Source organism: Malaclemys terrapin, chromosome 9, assembly GCF_027887155.1.
Source record: "Malaclemys terrapin pileata isolate rMalTer1 chromosome 9, rMalTer1.hap1, whole genome shotgun sequence".
NCBI classification, from domain to species: domain Eukaryota; kingdom Metazoa; phylum Chordata; order Testudines; family Emydidae; genus Malaclemys; species Malaclemys terrapin.
Genome location: NC_071513.1, coordinates 46,171,643 through 46,185,479, shown reverse-complemented (window position 1 = coordinate 46,185,479; position 13,837 = coordinate 46,171,643). Strand labels below are relative to the sequence as shown.

The window sequence follows — 13,837 nt, the reverse complement described above, 5'->3', positions numbered from 1 at the left end:
GACTGGATATCAGGCTGACAGTATCGCTTAGCCATATCTGTTCTCTTCTGGGGAGGCAGAGCAGGATGAGATCTCGAGTGCTTCATTAATAAACCCTGGTGTGCAACTCATGTATGGAAACACCTAGATTCACTTGTGCCCCTTGAGCCAGGAACCTCCCTTACTAGAACTTCCTCTAAGAATCCTCCCTTCTCCACTAATGATATAGATTGTAACCTGGGAGGGGAAGGAGGTGACCTTGTTGGCAGTCTCCCTTCCAATTAATCTCTGATCTCTAGCTGAAGAAGCCACCGAGAGCTTGATGAACCTCAGTCCTTCAGATATGAAGAGTCTTCTACACCACATTCTCTCTGGCAAGGAGTTTGGAGTGGAGAAGAGCGGTGAGTCTGTGTGATTTAAGCTGAAATCTTGAAGTGGCTGCCTCTAAAATTATGAGAGATGAAACTGTACCATAACCACCCTCTGGTCTAGCCTTAGTCTCATTTCCAGCAACTCAGAGGTGTCCATTCCTCTGATGTCCCAGGCATGTGCATCTTGCCATAACTTATTCTGGGCTGCAATGTCCTTCACACCAGTGTCATGGCTGTTGGTCATCCTCATCGTCCATTGCAGTTCAGGTTGCCTGAACACAAACAGGCATGTGTCTGAGCCCAGTCCAGAATCCAGTATTAAAATAACTCCCCCTCCTCTGGTGGTGAAACAGGCCCTGCCAGTGTGTGGAGCGGGCATTAGTCAGGGATGACAGGACCGCCACTGGTGATAGAAGAAACTCCTCCTTCCGTGGCAGTAGTTTCTGTAGTTATGAGCTTCTGAGAAGGTTAAAGCAGGGGCACCCCAGGTCCTGCTCACTGGAGGTGCTATAAGAAGGGCCTTGGGAGCACGAGGTGCCCTGACTGTCGCTGAGTCTGTGTCCTCGGAGCCCTGGCAGTGAATTCTGACTGTACCCATCCCCTCCTCCCTTGCAGTGCATTCTGTTGATTCAGCCCTAACCCCCGCTATTTCCATCCGCGAGGTTGGTGCCGTCGGAGCGACTAAAACAGAGCGAGCTGGGATAGTGAAGCTAAAGAGTGAGATCAAACAGGTGTGTGTTGGTGGCGGGAAGGGTGTGTTTGGGGAGAGGCTGGGATGTTGAGGGGGTGGGGGTTGGGCTATGTGTGAGCCCGCTGGAGTCCCAGGTGGGGCTGTGGAGGACACTGATTGGGGATAGCTGTGGGATGGGCTGTGGGCATTTTATCGGTATATTGATTTTGCTTGTGTTTTTAGAAGGCCATAGGTCAGGGGTGGGCAAACCTTTTGGCCTGAGGGCTGCATTGGGTTTCCAAAATTGTATGGAGGGCCGGTTAGGGGAGGCTGTGCCTCCCCAAACAGTCAGGCGTGGCCCGGTCCCCGCCCCCATCTGACCCCCTCCTGCTTCTCGCCCCCTGATGGCCCCCTGGGACTCCTGCCCCATCCAACCCCCCCCTCCCCCGTTCCCTGAAAGCCCCTGGAACCCCTGCCCCTGACTGCCCCCCGCCACCCCATCCAACCCCTCCTCTCATTCCTGACTGCCCCCCAGGACTCCTGCCCCATCCAACCACCCCTTCTCCCTGTCCCCTGATCGCCCCCAGAACTCCTGCCCCTGGGGACCCCTGCCCCCATTCAATCCCCTTGTTCCCTGCCTTCTGACTGCCCTGACCCCTATCCACACCCTGACCACCACCCCAAACTCCCCTGCCCTCTATCCAAACCCCCCCCCCCCCCCGCTCCCTTACCGCACTGCCTGGAGCACCGGTGTCTGGTGGCACTACAGCCGCGCCGCCCAGAGCACCAGGACAGGCAGCTGTGCCGCCTAGCTGGAGCCAGCCACGCCACTGCACAGCACAGAGCACTGGGTCAGGCCCCAGCTTTGCAGCTATGCTGTCCCAGGAACTTGCAGCCCCACCGCCCAGAGCATTGCACTGGTGGAGAAGCTGTATAGTAGCAAGGCATGTGTGCACCCCACTGCCCTCTGCTGGATGGGATGAAAACTACCCAGCTGTCATGGGCCCTGTCCTGCTAACAGCTACTGAGAGTTTCTCCTCCTAGCTCTAGTGGCAGGGGTGGGGACTGCGCTTCCGTAGTGAGAGGATCAGGGCTTTATCCCCACCATTGGCAGGAAATTCCCAGTAGCTAGTGTGCAGCATCGTGTGGACACCTGTTCCCAGCGCGCTCTGGTAGCTCTCCAGAAGAGCATCTGGGTTTCTTCTCGTCCACCTGACTCTGCAGGCCCGCTCCTGTACCTTCCCTGCACACTTGCTAGTGGGCTGCTGAGCCAAGCTTAGGATTCCCTTGAGACGGCAGTAACAGAGTCACTGAGCGGACATTTCCGGGGCTACTCTTTAACCCTGCTTCTCCCTAGGTCCTTGGCTCCAGCATTGTATCCAAGGTATAAAGAAAACTAGGAATCCTGCGTCCTGGGGTATATTTCACTGTGGAATCTGTAGTGCATCTGTCTTCTGTGTACTCTGAACTCAGCAGCCTGGCAGCCTGCTGTGCTCCTGTGCGAGCAGGTTGCCACAAAGGGTGAGGGACGGCACGCAACATGTGCTCCCCTGGTGACTCTGTTGTAGGGCTTGTTTGTGTGGAAAGCCAGGTTAGTCCGAGGTGTGAATCTGGACCAATGTTAAGTGCACTGCTGTGTGCATCCACACATCCACTTGTGGATTTCAGTTTGGCTTAAGCTGGTGGGGAACAGACTTAAGTTAAACTGAAATAAGCTTGTCAATGCAAACCTCTGGATGGCCTTTCACATGTAGATAGACCCTTAGATTAAGAGGAGAAGTCAAACGAGCAAACATGCAGGTGGTTCTGATGCAACAATCTGCTCTTTGTATGTAAGTGGAAAAGCCATGAGGACTGGCAGTGAAGCTGGGCTCGTAAGAGGAAGGACAGCCCACTGGTTAGGGCACTGAGCCACAGGACACCCAGATTCCATTCCTTGCTCTGCCAGAGAAAATCACTCAGTTCCCCATGTATACAATGGGGATATAGCCCTACCCTGTGGTTAGCGATGGAGACGTTCTGAGGAGGGCCATGGAAGTACCTTAGACAGAGACGCAGGCCTCGGAGTGAAGGGGGTGGAAGGGAACGGAGATGTAAGTTGTGTAGCTAACTGCACTGTGGTCACCAGCCAGACTCTTCCTCAGGCGGTGGAATGCAGCACAGCAATATTGCTGCCCCAATCACATTGTCTGTATTGTGATCTCCTTTTTATCTTTCAGCAACTGGATAAACATAGGCAGTCTCTGAGGGAGAGTAAGGTGAAACCACCAGTGTTCCCTTCAAGCCTTAGCTTACTTCAGCAACCTTGCGCACCCAGAAAGCTTCTGAGCATGCATGAGCTAATGGGCTTGTTTCAAGCCGTAGCAAGTGAGCTGGCTTCCCCTCTGACAGCTTAGGGTTTGGGGCTCAGCTCTCCGGCTGGAGGTACCGTGAGCTACAGTTGGGTCACTTGAAATGACTAACCAGCAAACTACAGTCCAGTGCTGTGAGCAAGAGGCTCTTGGGTGGGGTTGTGACTGTGTCTTGTGTTCCCTGAGCTCTCGACTGGCGGTGACTTGTTGCCTGGGAAGCTGTGAAGAGCGGATGGGATCCAGTGTTGGGTCTCTCTAACCCAGACTAATAGCATTGCCATTCTGGAACCCAGTCTGGGAATTCCTGTGGTTCTCTGGCCAGAGGTCAGTGTACTCAGGTACTGGTGGGGCTGGGAGAGGAATAGGAACATTGGATGTACCATAGTATGCAGTTCTGGAGGATCAACGGTGAGGAACACTCAGCAGGCCTCTTACCCTCTTTTCTTCTCAAAGCTCTTCCCAGAACCACTCCAGGGGAGAAGCTTTGTGCCAGAGAAGCCCACTAGTCTTACCCAGCTGTCTTAGCAATGCAGGCCTGGCCCACAGTGGGAGAAGGGGTGGGGAGACACAGAACAGAACCCAAATGATGGTGCTTCGTTCCATGCTGTAGGACAGACTGGGCCTGTCTGCATAACCACGGATGTTTGACCTGCTAGAACACACTGGGTCAGGAGTCTGCAGTGAAGCTAAGCAGGCAGCATGTCTTGTAGCTAACTACGCTGTGCCCACCAGCCAGACTCTGCCTTGTGCTGTGGAATGCAGCACAGCTGTATTGCTGCCCCTAATCACACTGCAGGGCTCCTGTCTAGTGCCGAAAATGGTCAAATAACCCCACTAGGCAAATCAACTTCTGCTCTCCCTTCCCAGCTGCCTGATAGAGCAGTAGGGAACATGGGTCCCTCTGAATCCACTGCCTCCTCCTGTGCACTCCCAGGCTGACACTCTGGAACTAGCTAGCTACTACTGCAGTGCAGATGTGATGAGCTCACTGGCTCTCTCCAGGCCCCACCTTAAATGGCCTCTAGTTGGGGTACTGTAAGCTTCTGTGCCTGAGTAGATCTAAACCTCCAGGACCACCTCCTCCCTGCTAGATTCTAACCAGGCTGAGGGGCTGACAGTGCCCAACCTGTAGCTACCGTGTCCTAAAGCCACAGTCTGGCATGGTAATTCTGGAAGGGGAGCCCAGCTGCTTGGATTTCACACTGTGCAGTGTGTCATCTTGTAAACACTAAAGTGTTTAACCAGCCTCTCCAGACACCAACCTGGCTCTTTAATCTCCTGCCCTGGTATGCCCTCTTCCAGCTTTGGTTTAATGTGAAACTCTGTGGTGCAACTTCCTAAACTGGCTCTAAAGTCTCTGGCTAGCCACAATCACCTGGGATAGACACTGAATGAATGACCCCAAGCTTTGCCCATGCTTCTGCTAATGCTTCTGCTGCCTGCTCCATCGCATCAGGCTTTGACTGTCTCTCTTCTCCTCTCTAGTCCTGTGACTTCCACTCTCTGGAGATGGATTCAGGATCTCCTCTGGTAATGTGCATCTTATGTTTACACATGCAGCGTGTCTGTTCTCGCAGGTCCCAGAGCATTTTGCTAGCTAGAGGCAGGAATCTCTTCACCCTGGGGTGGAATGCAGCCACCTTTGGAGTGGAATACAGCAGCCCGTTGGCAGTGGCTAGGAAAGCTACACACCATTTAGGAAAGGAAGTCAGCTGCGGCAGCATTAAGCACAAGCTAGGCACACAGCCACTTGGGAATACTCTTTCAAGGCAGGCTCTGACACTCTGGGGTAATGTAGCTCTCCTGAGGAAACAGGCCAGGAGGAAATAGTGCTGTCTGGTCAGTCTCCCCAGCCCAGGCTTGATGGTGGAACCAAAAGGCAAGGTGGTGCTTGCAAACTGCAAGGCCAGCTGTGGAAATGGAGAATTCCATCTCCAGATGTAACTGTGGCTCTAGAAAGGTGGAATGTAATAACCCCCTCTGGATTGTCCCCAGGGCACTGGACGAATGTCCTGACTTGGGCAGAGATTGCCAGGGGATCTCTAGTGGCCACAAGTGGCTTTGTCTCATCAGACAGCATTCTGTGTGTCCTAGCCCATATTGTGTGTCCTGGTTGGGAGAGGAAGTGTCCTCTACTGAATTGTGTTCCTTGGTCTCCCCTTCAAGTACTAGCCCGGCCTGATCCTTCTTGTGTAGCTTGAGAGCTGCTGAGATCACAGCCCGGGGGAACAGAGCCAAGTGCTTCTCTGCAGTTAGAGCTCCACAAGCTAGGGAGGTGCTCTCTCTAGTGCTTAATCCTGGTCCTGTTGCCTTTACTGTAACTCTGTTTTGTTCTCAGAGTTCTGGACGCTCCATCTTGCCTGCTGGGGGATCCTTCGCTAGCATGCTGGAAGATCGGGTCTCCAGAGACGGCCGCCATGGCCAGTGGCAGCGGAGAAGGCGGCTGGACGGAGCGCTCAACAGAGTCCCGGTGGGCTTCTACCAGAAGGTCTGGAAAATCCTGCAGAAGGTGAGCTGGTCTCATGCTGCCATTGTTCAGCTGTCTCTTCCACGTGTGCATGCGTGTATGTGTGAGTGCCTGAGCGCACATCCATGCACCTGGATCGCCTTGGCCAGTGTTTTCATGTCATGGGGACGATCCATCAGCAGCGCACACACCTCATCGTTGTGCATTCTAGCCAGCTGAGCAACTACCCTATCCCTGCCTTTGAGGGCCTATTCCAATAGCTGCCAGCCATGCCAGTTCCCAGGGTTTGCTTGGGAGCTCTATGACAAAAGCCCAGGTTTGGGCCCCATAAAGTAAGGTGCTTTTTATTACTGCTGGGAGCCCCGCCCTGTTGGCTGGCTTTGCAGCTAAATCCTGTTCCCAGGGCTGCATAGGTGTAAAGGGCCTGTTTCATCTCTGTGTTGACAGAGGGGGGCAGTTTGTGACTCTCTTGTTCAGGGACTGCAGGGGCACATGTGACCCCCTGCATTAGCCAGGACAGCCCGGATTTGCCCCTCTGCTGTTTGTAAACTGCAGCTAGAAGCCCAGATGGGTTTACTGCCTGGTGCAGGCGGTGTTGGGGAGGAATTCCTGCACAGACATAGCTGCCAGTCTGGAGTGGTAGGTCATGGTACTAAACCTGCCAACTAGAGGTGCGGTCATACAGCAGGGCACAAATGTAAGACATACAGCACCAAACTTGGGGCTTGTCTACGTGGTAAATGGAAGCAAAGGGATTGTTGCAATCCACCCCTTCATCATTCTGCTGGACGCCTGGGTCTGGACACTCGCTTTCAGTAAAAGGGCTTTATCCTTCAGTAAAAAGCCTGTATCTTGGGAGAACTTATCCAGCTTAACCAAACTGATTTGAAGGCACTTGTACCGCAGTGTGTGCCCATGCCCGGACTCCAGCTGAAATAGCTAGGGGGTGAGTTACAACTGCAATTGTTGTTTCAAGTCCCCTTACCGTGTAGAAAAACCCTGAACTTTACCATGTGTCCACCACATCTGGGTGCTAACTGCATTTCTCAAGGCTGCATGCTCTGCACTCCACTGGGGGGGATCCAGGACAGTGAACAGGGGCCTGTCCGGGCTGCAACCTCTAACCCTTGGTCTTATTCTGCAGTGCCATGGCCTCTCTGTGGAGGGCTTTGTCCTTCCAGCCTCAACAACCAAAGAGGTAAGAGCTTTGGGAGCGGGGGTATCAACTGATCTTATGAGGGTAGATCCATGGGGGGGTGTGTGTGTGTGTGTGTGTGTGTGTGTGTGTGTGTGTGTGTGTGTGTGTGTGTGTGTGAGAGAGAGAGAGAAATAATGTCAAAAGTGTTAAGGTTGCAAATTCAGGCACTTGGGTGTTCCGAGGTTAGGATGTGCCAGAATTAAGGCTGCCTGTACCACAAGCATTAGAATTATTATTTTACTGCTAACAAAACTGTCCTTTCCCCGGCCTTATTCTCAAACAGCCAGACTGTCTTTGTTCTAACTCCATTGTCCTCCTCTTCCTCCCAACCCCCAAAATAAATCCGGCTCAGGCAGAGAACTCACGTGGAAAGGGCAGCCTGGAGAATTGTTTGTCAGTTTGCAAAGCAATTGAGAATGGTTAGAATGAGAAGCATCAGGTACCTCTAATGTAGGTGTTGCTACCACTCCGCCTCTCCCTCACTTACCTCCCCACCCTGCAAGTATTTGCATAATGCACCTCTTATTCTCCCTTCCTGCCCATCTCCTTTCATCTCCAGGGAGGACTAAACAGGGCCTGGCTCTCCCAGAACATCAGCCCTTCTCCCTCACCATCCCCTCATTGGGGCTCTAAACAATCCCCCGCCAACTTGTCTGACTGTTCCCCCTCCTGATTGGTGAGAGTATCTCGCTGTTTCCTCCCCCTCTTGACTGTGGAGCAGCAGGGTCTTGACTGCTGTTTTCCACACGTGGGTGAGAGAAGGCCCAGCAACTCCCAACAGTTCTGAGCCTCTGGGCTGGTCAAGCGCCTGCTCTCAGGCATGGAGCTGAGCGTTGAGTGGCTTTGCCGTGTCATGAGCCAGTCTGCGATGGCTTCTCCCACATTGCGACTGGCTGCTCTGTTACTACTGGGGGAATTCTGTGCCAAAAAATTAAAAATTCTGTGCACGATATTTTAAATTCTGCACAATTCTGCATATTTTATTTGTCAAAATAACACAATATAATCACACCAGTTTCCATTATTTTTGGTCATTTATTTCAAAATACCTGTCAGCAAGTATGTCTGTAACAATATAGATAACAAAAAAAAAATTTCCTGAATCCTTTGACAAATAGATTCCTCACTAGCCATATTAATACAGAATTCTAAGTAATAATTCATTTAAACTACAATACAGAACCGTATTTCTCACACCCCTCAGAAGCAGTGAAAAGGCCTGTGGGAGTCAGGGGTAATGGAGCAGCTGAGGGAGAGGGAAGTAAATTGCTGGGAAGGAGCCTGGGTGTGAACTTGGAGGGCTGTTGGGTATGGGTGGGAAAAGTATGGGAGGCGGGGAGGGATTGTTAGGGAGCTTCCCCCATGCAGACCTTGGCTGACCCCTAGCCGCTCCCATTCAGTCAGGCACATCTGCCCCGTCTCTATGTGTTCCTGCACTCCTATCTATCCTTTCACCCCCTGTCCACGTGTCCCTCCACCCCCAATTAGACACCTACTCCCCCTCATCCTCATGTGGCCCTGTACACCCTTCCCAGTCCCTGTGTGGCCCTGTACACCCTCCCCAGCCCCTCCCCTGTCCCCATGTGTCTCTGTGCCCCCACCCAACCACCATCCCTATGTGCAGGGGTGGCTCCAGGCACCAGTGCACCAAGCGCGTCCCTGGGGTGGCAAGCCGCAGGGGACGGCTTGCCGGTCGCTGTGGAGGCGGCAGTCAGGGAGCCTTCGGCGGCATGCCTGCGGGAGGTCTGCCGGTCCCGCAGCTTCGGTGGCAATTCGGTGGCGGGTACGCCGAAGCCGTGGGACTGACGGACCTCCCGCAGGCATGCCGCTGAATCCGCGTTACCAGCGGACCTCCCGCAGGCGCGCCACCGATAGCCGCCTGACTGCCACGCTTGGGGCGACAAAATGCATAGAGCTGCCCCTGCCTCCCCCCTGTAGCCCTGTGCCTCCACTCCCATTCAGCCCCTGCCTCAGTCTGTCCACCACCACTAGCCCTTAAGAGCCCCTGTCTGCCCCTCTCCCACCAGCACCCCATGGTGTCTGTCTCCTCATAGCCCGCCTCCTGACCTGGCCTGACGGGCACTGAAGGCTCTCTCTTTCCCTCGCTGGCTGGGAGCTGCTGCTTTGTTCTATTGCCACAGAGTCCTCTGGTGGGCAAAAGGCAGAACTGCAGCAACATTTCAGCAGAAGCTTTTTTTCTTGCGCCAAAAAAAAAATATGCATGGCTCATTAATTATGCATGCACACAGTAGCATAGAATTCCCCCAGGAGTACTCTGTGAAGCACGATCTTCAGTGCTCCTGAACTCAGAGGTCCCACCAGCCTCAGTCAGCCAGTTGCTCTGTCAGCACATCACCCCTGCACCGGCATGTGCCTTATAGAGGGAGGCGCTTAGAATCCAGGCTCCTAGGTTCCATCCCACTGACTTGCTGGGGAACCCTGGGCAAGGCACTTTCCCTCTCTGTGCTTCTGTTCATCCACCTACACAACGGGGCTAAGGATACTGAGTGATTTGCTGCCTGCTATGAAATGCTACAAAGCGCTAGATTGCGGGTGCTGGGCTGGGCGTGCGCTGAGAGGGTTGTGGGGTTCACTGGAACATGGGACACACCTGCATGTATATTAATAGGCTTTTGGTTCTCACAGATGACTCCTGGGGAGATCAAGTTTTCAGTCCATGTGGAGTCCGTCTTGAACCGTGTTCCACAGCCAGAATACAGGCAGCTCCTGGTAGAAGCCATCCTTGTCCTGACCATGCTGGCAGATGTGGAAATACACAGCATTGGGGGCATCATTGCAGTGGAAAAGATTGTACACATAGCAAATGACTTATTCTGTGAAGAACAGGTATGGAACCTGCCCTCTGCCAGAGGGAATGAGTGAGACGAACCTGGCCTTGGACTGTGCGGGGCTGTGGTGGCAAGCATGCATGTCGTACGTTCCTTAGCACATGTGGGTCATGGCACAGAGAACTTGCAGCAGCAGTGCAGTCAGAGGCTTCTACTGAGTGTCCATTTGAGACCCAAGCCCTGATGGTTAAGAGCAATTTTACATGTCACTTCCAGGGAATAACCAGATTCCCCGAAATCCAGGACATATTTCTACCGATGGTGATGAGGGTGGAGAGGAGGCAGTGGTGGCAGGGTTTGGGCTGTGGAAATGGGGGTATTGGGGGTGCCTGCTGGAGTGTAGGCAGGATTGGCTCAGGCTGTGAGTGTGGGGTGGAAGTGATGTGGCACTTGGGGGTGCACTGGTAGCTAATAACTCCCTTCTCTCCTTTTCCCCACTCCTCACCCACACAGAAAGCACTGGGCGCTGATGACAACATGCTGGAGAAAGATCCCGCCACAGGCATCTGTACCTTGCTGTATGACAGTGCCCCTAGTGGCAGGTTTGGCACCATGACCTACCTCTCCAGAGCAGTGGCAACATATGTGGAGGAGTTCCTCCCCAGCAGTGGCTGTACCATGCAATAGACCCATTTGGGCTTGCAGCTGGAGTTTACAAACTGCCTTGGATTACCTTTTAGGAGTCAAAGGCAGGCGTTAAGCTAGCTTGCTGGTAGACTGTCTCCATGCCATGACAACTTGTTGAATTCAGGGGTGGAACCTACCATTTCCTAGCTTCACCCTGGGGAAAAAAACACTCTGCTGCAATAACTGTTCTTAGCAGGGGAGCATGTCTCTGCTGATGCCAAGTGATGTTTCAGGAGAGCATGTTTGTGTGATTAAACCATGGCTGTGTTTGCATACAGCCATCCCAGCTCTTCCCTGACACTGAACCCAGGACCGGATTCACATGTGAGAGGCCTGTGCTGAGGGTCCCAGGGTTTGATCCCTGCTTGGCTCTGGGGTGTCTGTATGTGCATTACAAGTCAAAGCTTGGGGTAGGTTTCACTCAGTGAGGTGGTGAATGGGGGAGGGCTCTGCAGATGCACACTATGGTGCTCAGGCTGGTCTCACCTCACTGGTTTCCCTCTATTGTGTTTTGGGTTTTGAACAGGCTCTTGCTGCTCTAGCCCCAAATGTGTGTTGAATTTTGAAGGAGGGTTTTATAAACTGAACAGTAGCTTACCCTGTTGTCGTAGGGGCTTGGGCCCAGAGCAGACCCTGCTGGCATTAACTCGCTGAGCAACGTAAACCTAGTCCCTGCCCGTTAGTCCCACGGGCTTCTTCCCACAGTGCAGTCTGGACCCATTGGCGCCGACTCCATGGGTCCTCCAGGGCTGGAGCACCCACAGGGAAAAATTGGTGGGTGCTCTGCACCCACTGGCAGCTCCCCACCCCGACCCAGGTCGCCTCCACCTCCACTCTGCCTCCTCTCCTGAGCACGCCGCCGCGTCCTGCTTCTCCCCCCATCCCTCCCAGCACTTGCCCCGGGCAAGTCTGGGAAGGAGGGGGAACGTGGCGCACTTGGGGGAGGAGGCGGGGCTGGGATGGGGATTTGGGGAGGGGCACAGAGGCAGAGTTAGGGCGGGGACTTTGGGGGCAGGGGTGTAGTCAGGCTGGGGGCAGGGCCAGGGGCGCGAGCACCCACCGGCGCAGAAAAAAGTTGGCGCCTGTGTCTGGACCCCCCCTGCTCCTCTGCCCCCCAGAGATGTGAAGCTTTCAGAATCCAGGCAGAGTCACTTTGGAAGGCAGGTGTATCGAGACCCTGAACCACTCTACCCGTCTGCTGGGAGCCATTAAAGAGAACACTGACTCTAGGCACTTTTGGCTTGCTCTCCAGCCCCATCCCACACCATGTTTACCAGGCTTTGATGTGCTGTGTTCCTGCCAATCAGGCCTGTTGTGGACTCACCCTCCTGGAGTGCCCCTTCTGGCCTGGCGTGGTGTTTTGGTGACTCCGCCTCTCTCTCTTCATCAGGACTTCAGTGGGGACATGGCCCTCTGGCCAGGCTGCCCTGTTGCTCCTCCTCTTCCGGGGTATCAGTGTCACCAATAAATCCTATCTGACAGAATACCGGCAATGAACAAGTCTTCCACCCCCGGCCTCCTCTCCAGTCTCACTCGTTTGCCAGAGCAGTGACTCTGAGCTTCCCCCCAGAACCCCTCAGCAAAATACAAACCCAGCAACTTGTGCCCAGCCCCGGTTTGAGCTTGTAGCCAGTTTAGGTTCTCCCTGGTGCTCCGCTCTTCTACCAAACAGTTACCGCCAACCCCCAGGGCTGCCTCCCTGGAGTCCTGCCCCCTTTCCAAGGTCCACCACAAGCATGAATTCCACTCCTGGCCCTTTCCCACCATACTCCTCCTGCCCAGCTCCTGCAGAGAGGGCCTCCAGACAACCTCTCCTGGCTCTCCCTCCCTCCATGGCACTGACCTCCTCCAGCCTGGCCCCCCTGCAGGTGTAACAAAGTGGGACCCCTTCATAGTGGGGTGTGGCTTATGCACCCCCTCAAGGCTGTGTCCAGCATGGTACAGATGGTTTCCACTCTGAGGTGCAGGACCTGGGCACAAAGGCGGTCCAGCTCCTCCTTACACTCGCTCATCGTCTGGAGCAGACAGTCCCTATCCTCCAAGGCCTCCCAATTCCCAGAGCAGTTCTCCCTTTCACAGCGCCTGCTCCGATGCCAGCAGCTTCTTTTGCACATTCTCTGCCATTGCAACTATATGGTTGCACCCTTTCCCATTCAGTGCCTCTGCAGTAAGGGCCTCAGTCTTTTCACCTAGCTCCTGACAAGCTGCTGAGAGTTGGTAGTCACCCACACTTCCCCTGTTTTATTTGAGGCGGTGTCTGAGTCCTCGTTGCGGGCTATTCAGCCTCTCGCGGGGGCTCTGCTCCCCTGTGCTCATCTCAGCCCAGAGGGAAACCTGCTTCTATACCAGCTGCTGCTGCTGCTTCCAGTGTTCTGCCTTCGCCGAGGCTGGTTCTTGTCTGGCCACTTGGGCCATCACCTCTTGCCAGGCAGTAGCTGTTTCCACCCGCTCTCATTTACAGGCTTTCAGCTGCCCAGGCAGAATCTGCAGGTGACTCATGGCTGTTGGCTGGCCTCCTTCAACAGTCTCCAGCTGGGTTTCTAACACCTTTGAGTCCTCCCCAGCCTCAGCAGTCCTGGGCTGCAGCTCTTCGTTCACCCTAGCCCTTCCCTTCCTTTACATCATCATCTTCTGTACCAGGGTTGGGAATTCCCACCAATCCCTCCCCAGGATCACGGGCTGAGGAAGAGTCTTGGCTGCTCCAACCTGCATATGCCACCCCTGGCCCTGTACCTCCAGCTCTAGTTAGTCGTGGGACACCCCTCTTCTCCTTTTCTTCCTGGACATGAGATGTGCATTGGCAGGTGTTGGTCCACATTTCCTCAGCCTAGCGTTTGACCACACCCTGAACCCACCAGGACATCTACTGCCACTCCTCCCCCTTAGGTAGCCCTGCGTTTGGCAGCTTTTTAACCTTATCCAGGGAGGACCCTGCTCCACAAACTTCAGTGAAATAATTCATGTATCTGTGCTCCATCAATCGACAGTCCCTCCTAAAGCATCCTGGCTTGCTGCACTGACTTCCTTGGCTGCCCCCAAAGTAGCTCCATTTGACTGAGGGACTGACCGGAAGGCTGGTAGATCTGGAGTTCCCTGGAGAAAACTTCCTCAGTTTCCTGGCACCTCCCCCACTGGGACACCTCATCCACCTGTCTCCCCTGCTGGGACACTCCCAGTCTGGCCCATCGTTCAGGCGTGGCCCTCTTGGCTTCAAAACAGGCGTTGGTAGGGTGGCCAATTTTGGTTGGATGTATTTCTGGAGGTTTCATCACATGACATAATCTCTAATTCCTGGCGACTCCAGGACAGTGCTGGCAGGTTGGCA

At 54.1% G+C, this 13,837-nt stretch overlaps 1 protein-coding gene across 6 annotated transcripts in view; it reads left to right on the top strand.

The window, feature by feature from the left end:
- Positions 1-11,480, top strand: part of PHKA1 (phosphorylase kinase regulatory subunit alpha 1) — an 80,282-nt gene extending 68,802 nt beyond the window's left edge. For 3 of the 6 annotated variants that reach the window (XM_054040069.1, XM_054040066.1, XM_054040071.1), the window contains 8 exons: positions 279-380; positions 966-1,081; positions 3,240-3,278; positions 4,857-4,901; positions 5,710-5,880; positions 6,983-7,036; positions 9,683-9,883; positions 10,339-11,480. In XM_054040069.1, coding sequence (XP_053896044.1) covers positions 279-380; positions 966-1,081; positions 3,240-3,278; positions 4,857-4,901; positions 5,710-5,880; positions 6,983-7,036; positions 9,683-9,883; positions 10,339-10,512 — 902 coding nt within the window. In that variant the 3' untranslated portion in view covers positions 10,513-11,480. The remainder of the gene's footprint in view (positions 1-278; positions 381-965; positions 1,082-3,239; positions 3,279-4,856; positions 4,902-5,709; positions 5,881-6,982; positions 7,037-9,682; positions 9,884-10,338) is intronic. The other 3 variants (XM_054040070.1, XM_054040068.1, XM_054040067.1) reach the window with 2 other exon arrangements.
- Positions 11,481-13,837: the final 2,357 nt, after the last annotated feature.